We start from the raw sequence: 8,558 nt of genomic DNA, 5'->3' as shown, positions 1-8,558 counted from the left end.
CCGGACGCTGATTTTATTCTCCTTTTTAGTGATTTTTATCAGCCTTGATTCCCCCGCCGGCTTCACTGCATGTTGTTCATCTGTCGAGTGTTCGTGTTGGCGTGAAGTGTGGAAAGTTCTGGAAATACAAAATACTGCTTAAAATACACTGTTGGCAAATTTCACGAATGAAATAACAAAAAGCAAAATGAATGCTGAATATAGAATATATTTGAAGTGTAAGTTAACTGTAGTCAGATATTTTTAACACAGAGACTGTAACCCTCGATGTCATGAAGAGGGTGGACAAAATATTAGAAATACCTCTCAGGATGAAGCAACACCAGCACAAACTCCAGCCTTCAAAACAAAAACTGCACATTTTAGCTTTCATGAAGGGACGACTTATTGAATAAGTGTTGCTTTAGGCCGCATTGACTTAAACCAGGTGTATCTGATGACAACTGTGTACGGGACATACATGAGACATACATCGTGTGTGTATGTGTGTGTGTGTGTGTGTGTGTATAGACAGTGTTTGTGTGTAAGTTACTGAACTGAAGGTGAATCACAGCACAGACTCCAGGATGGCAGCGACCAGTTGAAAGTGTGTTGATGGTGACATCTGCTGGCTGCACACAGTCAGAGCGCTTTATTGTGAAACGATGTCGTGAAAGCATGAAGCCAGAAACATGTAATGTGACATGACATGACTAACAGTTTAATGTCATGTAAAAAGTAAAGAATTGTGACAAACACACATCATAGTTGACCAGAATTCAACATGATATCACAAGATTTTCTCCTTTTTGTTCAGGCTAAAATGATACAAAACAGGAAAAAGCAAGAAAATCTAACGTTACAGGTGTGATTTGTTTAATTAAGGCAAAGTTTTACCCCTCCTCCCTTCATGGAGTTGTCTCATGGTTAGTATTAGATTACTGCACTGACAGAACCTCGTAGCACCAAAGTCCTCAGCCAAGAACGCATTGTATGAAAGAAACATCATCCTGTTTTATGACTAATGCAAGCTGCAGTCGCCCAAGAGTGAAGTGAATGATTTCTCTCCAACAGTCTAAAAAATAAAGATTATTCAAGCTTCAGTCACTAGTAAACCATTAGCTGCAGGCTGTGGGGCTGGCTCTGTTAAGGAGTGTTCAACTAAGTGGTAACAGCACATGATCAGTGTTCAGATCAGTGTTATCAGTCAATAGGTCCATGAGAATTAGTGCATGAAGGTATAAATGGTCCTGGACTGCACATGCCCCCCCAAACACACAGTATTATGGTTGTATAATTGTAGTTAATGATTAGATAAAGGTTTATGAATAAATTTATTAACATAGAAAGAATTTAGTTCACAGAAAAAACAACCAAAATACAACATGAAGTGCATCTCATCACTGAAAGCTTTTATTATGAACCCTTTAACGGCATCATATTACGTTTGGGGGCCTCAGGCAGGTGACCTGTGGGCGACAGCCAACATGTAGAGAAGCGTAGTCCACAGAGGAACACATCTTAAATATGTGCTTGTGAACAAATGGATACAACTGCAGGACCTTGAAGCTTTGATTTTATCATCGTCAACGACAACCAAAGTCTTCTGACAGCAGAGATCAGATACCCAGTCCTGCCTGGCTGAGAGTCCATGTCAGATGTAAACATAAAAGGAACTGATAAAGAAGAAGAATTAAAAGGAAAGCCTACTTGTTGTGTATATGTAATATTTATATCTTAAGAGAACCTCAGTGAAACCCCTTAAAATAATGACTTGTTAGTTTTTATTCCATTGTTTAGAGTGGAGGTGCAGCTCTGAACGCCATCATTTGCACTGAAGTTATTTATGTTACTGAATAAAATGGAAAAAAACGTGCACTGTCTCCCCTTGAAGTCTACAATGTGTCTCAGGGTCAAACCATGCAGATGACAACTTGTTGATGTGACACTGCATCCGTAGGCCTCGTCATTTGCCCCCCTCCTGAGGTCTGTTTTATCAGTGTCGTGTATTTGGCCATTGTTCCAGTGCCAGCGATGATCTCACAGTACTGCCATCCATAGTTCGCATTTGAACAGAGCTCTAGGTTTACATAGCACCCAAGGCCACGAGCGTATGAGACGGCCCACCGTCAGTCGGCCAAACCTGTTTCTTGCCACTCATCGCGGGGGTACCCTTACAAACGGCGGGTGTCACGTAACATTGCATGCCTGCAGAACACAGTTGACCCATTTGGCCTGGGGCTGCTGTGGGCCTAAATTAGTATTCAGGCTTATCTTGGGACCCAGAACATGACACTGTTGATCTTTGATTTTGGGACCAGAGTATCAGCCTGTCAGTCATTTTTTGTTGCCTCAAGCAAGTCTCCGCTCAGCTTGGACACATAAGTAGTCGTGGGCCTCCTTTTGTACTGAGGTATCAGGTGCTAACCAGAGAGGCGTCGAGGCTGTGGCTCTTCTAATTAAATAGAAATTACTGTTGAATGACATGAATTAAAATTATAGCTTAAGAACCATGACACACACACACACATAACCTTCTATCAAGGCTCTTTCTCCCCTGTTTTCTGTCAGTTTGATAGCTGTAAGAGCTGGTTTATTTCTAGCCATGTGCATGGCTCTAGAGATGGCTGTGCAGGCCTGTCGTTCTGTCTCTGGAGTCGGTCAAGCCACAACTTTGACTCAGACTGAAATATTTCAACAATTATTGGATGGATTGCCATGAGGACGACATTCACGTCCCCTCAGGATGAATTGTAAAAACTGGGTGATCCCTTCATTTTTTCTCTGGCGCCACAATTGGTTCACAATATTTCTTAATCCAGGACTTTGGTTTAAGATAAGATAAGATAAAACTTTATTTATCTGCAGCATGTGAAAGCAGTGGGAAGAAAAATAGCAGCAGAGGTAGAGAACATACTAAAAAACAAAATATAAAATAACAAGTAGACTATATATATATGTACATATTATACAAGCAAAATGAAATTTGTCTGTATAAAAGAAAAATAAAATAATAGAAAAAATATATTAAAAATATGTTAAAAGTGTGTATTGCCCCAATAGCTGTGGAAAAAGAAAAATGTAAGCTGCCTTCAGATTAAAAATAATAATAAATAGTGTTACTACGATTGCACAGGAGAATAAAATATATAAAAACAGTTAATGATATGTAATATTGCACACAATGTATGGATACGAGTTTATGACCAAACCTGCAAAATGAATGACATTCCCATCATCCTCAGATGTATTTTTGTTTAGTTGCTAATGTTAGCATGCTAACAGCCTACACTGAGATGAATGTGTACCTGGTAAACATCATACCTGCTAACATTAGCATGTTAGCATTGTCATTGTAATCATGTTAACATGTTGATGTTAGCATTTAGCTCAAATCACTTCTGTGCAGCTGCACACTGTAGCCCGGCTCGTTCTGTATGTCCTGCAGGAATGCAAGAGTTGGATTGCTCATGCTGCAGAAGTTTTGTTTTCATATGATATTATAAAAGTTTGCTGTAAAAGAAAAGAAAGAAGTTTTTAAAAGATATATGTGTATGAGCTACTTTTTCTTTTTTAAATTGTATTTCAAAGTGTCAAATTTCCAGTTTCTTACGTTGAAAAGGAAATAAAATGCTGAGAATAAAAGCATCACATATAGAAAATACACAAAAGAAAATGTTAAATATTTTTCATTATTTGTAAAAGGCCCAAATTAATCATTATTTCCTCCTTCAAAAACGTTTTAATTTTTCCTAAAAAGTCAATCATGCCCGTTTTCTCTGATCCCTCCTCTGCTGTGACGTCAAAAGGGGGCGTAGTCCACGCGCTCTCAACGCACTGCGCCGTGATAGGCCGGTCTTGACCATGTGACACGTGGCAGCCAATCGCAGCAGAATGCGAAGAGTCCGGACCGAGCCGAAGCGTGGGGCCGTGAAAACGTTACGTGATGAACTGTGCTGTGTTGTCACCAGCTGTTGTCTGGAAGACGAAGGAAAAGTGGACGAGAGTCGACTGATCGTGCGCCCACGAGCCCGCCGCAGCGCGCAGCAGCACGCGCCGAGCCGAGAGACGCTGCCGGGGGACCGATCGAGCCACCGGAGCCCCGCCGGTCCGCCGGTGATACTGTCACTTACATAACTGAAGGCATCGATCAGACAGAGCTGAGCTAACACGGGTCGGAGTTGAAGCCGTGTTTCTCCGCAGTGAGTGGAAATGATTTGTTTGCTCCTCTAGCATCGACAGATGTGACGGTGGTCCTGCTCCGGATGCGGGGCCACGCAGTCCACTTGTAGATCCTGGTCGCTGCGCTGCGGATCATCATGCAGCCGGTGACATTTTTAGTCTGTGAGGAGGCAGAACAGCGTGCTGCGATCACCGACACTTTGTTTACTCTGTCAGCCAATCACTGTTGATCCAGCAGGTACTCACCTGCCCCGCACCTCCTCTGTCTGTGTGAAACGAGCCCAGTTATTGATGAAGCCTCAGCTACACGTCAGTCCCATTGATGCCATGGCCGCAGAAAAAGCTGGTTTCTGATTGGCTGGCAGATGTCCGTCAAGTCATCATCATTGAGCCTGAAGCTGAGTAACATCCGGCTCTGTGGATTCACATCACTGTTGTATTGATAATCAGTTATATTGATAAAGAGTTATTACTCTGATACAGCAGGATATCCATAATGTAGCATAGCTGGTATCCACAGTTACCAGTTCCAGACACACAGACACTGATTTTTAGACATCCACATTTGTGAAACAGACAATAAACAACCACCATCATCACTTTACACCATTTTACTTAAATATTGTAAATACACTGATGAGGATCTCAGGAGGAGCTCACAGAGGTTTAATGATGGACAAAGTGGTGCCACTGAAAGTGACTAAATGCTAATATGAAGTTGCTGCCCAGCCCGACAGAGAGGTGTGCTCACAGCTGCTGTTCAGGCTCAGCGGGGGTCACTGGCATGAGTCTTAAACCCTGCAGATTCTGATTGGTCGGACCTCTTTCAGGTGCAGACTGTGAATAATCAGGCGTAGATTTCTTTCTGTTTATCTTACAGCCGACAGATAATCACACCAGCTGGGCTCGAGCTAAAACCGTCTCCTGTCTGTGCGTCCCGCGGTAGGTGGAGCGCCTCTGAAGCGACAGCGCCGCCATCATGAACGTGGGCACGGCGCACAGCGAGGTGAACCCCAACACCCGGGTCATGAACAGCAGAGGGATGTGGCTGTCTTACATCCTGGGCATCGGCCTCCTGCACGTCATCCTGCTCAGCATTCCCTTCGCCAGCGTGCCCGTCGTCTGGACCCTCACCAACCTCATCCACAACCTGGTCAGTGGGGCGGGGGCACCAGCACACATCCAGTGCGGCCTCGTGAGCTTCTGTGTTAATTGGTGGCAGTAATTATAGACGATCGATCGCCTCACTCACTGTTATTTCTACGTCACAGTGGTGCTCTCCTTCTCGTCTGTTGCAGTGCATGTACCTCCTGCTGCACACGGTCAAAGGGACGCCGTTCGAGACCCCCGATCAGGGCAAAGCTCGCCTCCTCACGCACTGGGAGCAGATGGACTACGGTGTGCAGTTCACGGCGTCGCGCAAGTTCCTCACCATCACGCCCATCGTCCTGTAAGTGGCCCTTCAGAGCTGATGCTCGGCCTTCAGGTGTGTCACAGGTGGAGGGAGCAGCTGATCATTCAGAATGGAGCTAGATCCTGATGCAGCGCCACACAGAACCAGAATGACTCCCCAGTGCTCAGACGAGGACATGATCCCTCACCGGCTTCCCACCCAGCACCACCACGTGGTGTTTGTGGGTCTCTGTGGAAGTGGGTGGTTATCTGTGGAAGATGTGCTCATCACAAACTGTACTCGTGCACAGTGCTGATTGGTTAGCGTCGCCGCTGCTCTCACTTTGTGAAGCCGCTGAGTATCTGCAGCGTCGCCTCTTGCTGCGTTCACCCCCCCTCTCTGTTCAGTTTGCAGGAAGCACTCTGCCCCCCTGGGCTTGACTCGCCGGCTCAGCCTGAACGTTGCAGTGGCAGCAGTTCTCGAAGGTGTCCCCTGAAACACACTGAAGGCCTCTCAGTCATTTTGTTTGCCGGCAGCAGGAGACCGATGGTCAGTCTCTGGGCTCTGGATGGAAAAGCTGCACATCTGCAGGAGTCTCCTGAGAGCCTTTTATTACAGGTCCTCACTGGTTCAGCGGAGGACAGGATGTGTGATTACTGGTGTGTCTCAAAATGTAAATATTGAAAATGTTTCTTACTGTGTCCCACCAGGAAGAACATCTGTGCATCATCTGTTAGCATGTAGCCAGCACACCGTCAGGGTTCATGCAGACCTGCTGCACTTTCTGCTGCTTGGTCCGGCTCTCTGTGTGCACGCTGAGCATGTTCTTCTTTGCAGACACGTAGATGTGTCTCAGCGTCGTTCTCGCAGGCTTCGGTCCAGTTAATAATCACTGATGTTGCAACGCTGGTGTTCAGCGTGTCGCAACAGAATGGAGTGCTGCCGCTGTGCGTACGAGTTAGCAAACATGTGGCGGTGATTATCAGGAGGAAGAGAAGTGAAAGGTTTTGAGTCTGAATCTTTTCGTTCCTGCAGACCTTGTTGTGTTGTGTTGTCCATGACAGCTTCTCTTCTCCTCTCATTTTCTCTGATTCAGGTACATACTAACCAGCTTCTACACCAAATACGATCGGGTCCATTTTGTGGTCAACACCGTTTCCCTGCTCACGGTGCTCATCCCCAAGCTGCCCCAGCTGCACGGCGTCAGGATCTTTGGGATTAATAAGTACTGACGAGGCAGAAGAGGACACCTCCTTCCCCAAAGACTGCTGAGAGCGTGAAGAGTATCGGGCCTCTGATTTGGCTGCAGGTCCGCGAGGATCCGCGAGGATCGGCGGCCCCCGGGCTCTCGGCTCTGCTGAGCAGCACTCCAAATGAGGCCTGCTGGGGGTGCTGCCATGGTACCAAACCCCAGGAGAGAGACCAAATACACTTCAGAGAGAGGACAAAGGGAAAGTGTGCTGCAGTGACTGGTCTGTGTTCCAGAGACTCTTAAAAAGCGTTTAAGAAATCGGAGTATTGTGTCCGTTTCTGTAGAAATGACAACTTTCTGATGTGAGAGGTGTCGGGGGGGAGGATAATGTGCCATTTTACACCCCCTGGCACGCCAGGCAGTAATCAAAGTTATTTTGTATGTAATGATACGCTGCTGTATTTACTCAGCTCGCTCCCACACGGAGCTTCCTCTTTCTTGAGGTTTCTGGGCTGAGCGGAGACTGACAGCACTTCCATGAACTGATGAGGGACCTGTGAACTGCAGCAGAGCCCAGACACACAAACCACAGCTTTTATATTTAGCCCTCGCTCCTCCACTCAGGGCCAACGCTGGGAAGTTAAGCAATTCTTATTTTTATCTGACCATTTCCATATTTTGACTCCTCTTGTCCTGGTTTGTGTCTGAGCAGGCCTCCTGTCTGTCGACCCGTCTGGTCTGTGATCCAGCAGCTCTGCAGACGAGCTAAGACAGCAGCATTTCTGTCCTGACTTACTTCATAGTTACGCTACATGAGCTTGTTCCTCTTCTGTGAACGGTCTCCGTTTATTCGGTACGTCTGTGCGCTCCGATGCAGCAGCCTCGCAGCAGTGCCTGAAGTATTCGGAGGTGCGTCTGATGTTTTGTTCACCTACATTTAAATATATGAAAATAAAATATTAGAAACACATCAACGACAAAATCACATCAGAAACGTTCATGAGGTGGAAAACTATTTAAAGGTGCGTTAAATGATTTTTTTGTTTTGTTCTTTGTTTTAGCCACTTGGGGGCGCCAAACAATCCTCAGATGCAGCACTGACATGTTGTCACCGAATAAAGTTTTATGGTGTTTGCCAAAATAGCTTGTTTGCAATCCTAGAAGATGCTGAGCGACATCAGCTTTCACTTGGGCCACCTGATGATTTTGGTGCTGCTTTGGTCTCCTCCCACTCCTGAGAACAACACCTGGCTCTGGAGCAGGTAGATCTCCACTGTTCACCTGCTCTACCTGAGCAGGTGAACAGTGGGTTTGTGGGACTTTTTGCTGCCTGCTGGAGACGAGGTTGATCAGATGAGAGTTAACTTTCTGTGGGTTACTTCTCTCACATTGCACACGAGCCATTACTTAGCCAAACACTGACTCCAGAGCAGCCTTAAGGCTCTTTTTCCCCAAACAGAACAGCTGGAAAGAGATGTTGGTTTGCTGAGCACCACAGGTGATGCATTTATTCTGTAGATGTGTCAAAGCTGCTTCCTGTCAGAGTCAGAAAGTCTAAAAGTTAATGTGTCACTGCTGATTTAAAGTTTTAGGGAACAGTTCTGAACCTTTTGTCACTGCACCTGCCAGAGGAGGCTGGCTGAAGTGAACCTGCTCACCACGGCAGTTAATGTGAACATCAAATCGTCAGGTGTGAGTTGCTGTTTTAACAGCGATTCAGTCTCATTCCTCAACTACAGAAACCATAACTTGATTCAGTTGTGATGAGTCAAACCTGTATGTACGGTCTGTAATTCTCAGACAAGGTGAAAA

At 45.7% G+C, this 8,558-nt stretch overlaps 1 protein-coding gene across 1 annotated transcript; it reads left to right on the top strand.

Moving 5' to 3' along the window:
* Positions 1 to 3,938: 3,938 nt before the first annotated feature.
* Positions 3,939 to 7,763, top strand: ormdl3 (ORMDL sphingolipid biosynthesis regulator 3). The gene is made up of 4 exons (XM_041962967.1): positions 3,939 to 4,181; positions 5,108 to 5,314; positions 5,460 to 5,611; positions 6,651 to 7,763. The coding sequence occupies exons 2-4, from the start codon at positions 5,141 to 5,143 to the stop codon at positions 6,784 to 6,786; spliced, it is 462 nt and encodes a 153-aa protein (XP_041818901.1). The 5' UTR covers positions 3,939 to 4,181; positions 5,108 to 5,140; the 3' UTR covers positions 6,787 to 7,763.
* The last annotated feature ends 795 nt before the right edge of the window (positions 7,764 to 8,558 follow it).

This window comes from Chelmon rostratus, chromosome 21, assembly GCF_017976325.1.
Source record: "Chelmon rostratus isolate fCheRos1 chromosome 21, fCheRos1.pri, whole genome shotgun sequence".
NCBI lineage: Eukaryota > Metazoa > Chordata > Actinopteri > Chaetodontiformes > Chaetodontidae > Chelmon > Chelmon rostratus.
This window is presented reverse-complemented; position numbering and strand designations above follow the sequence as displayed.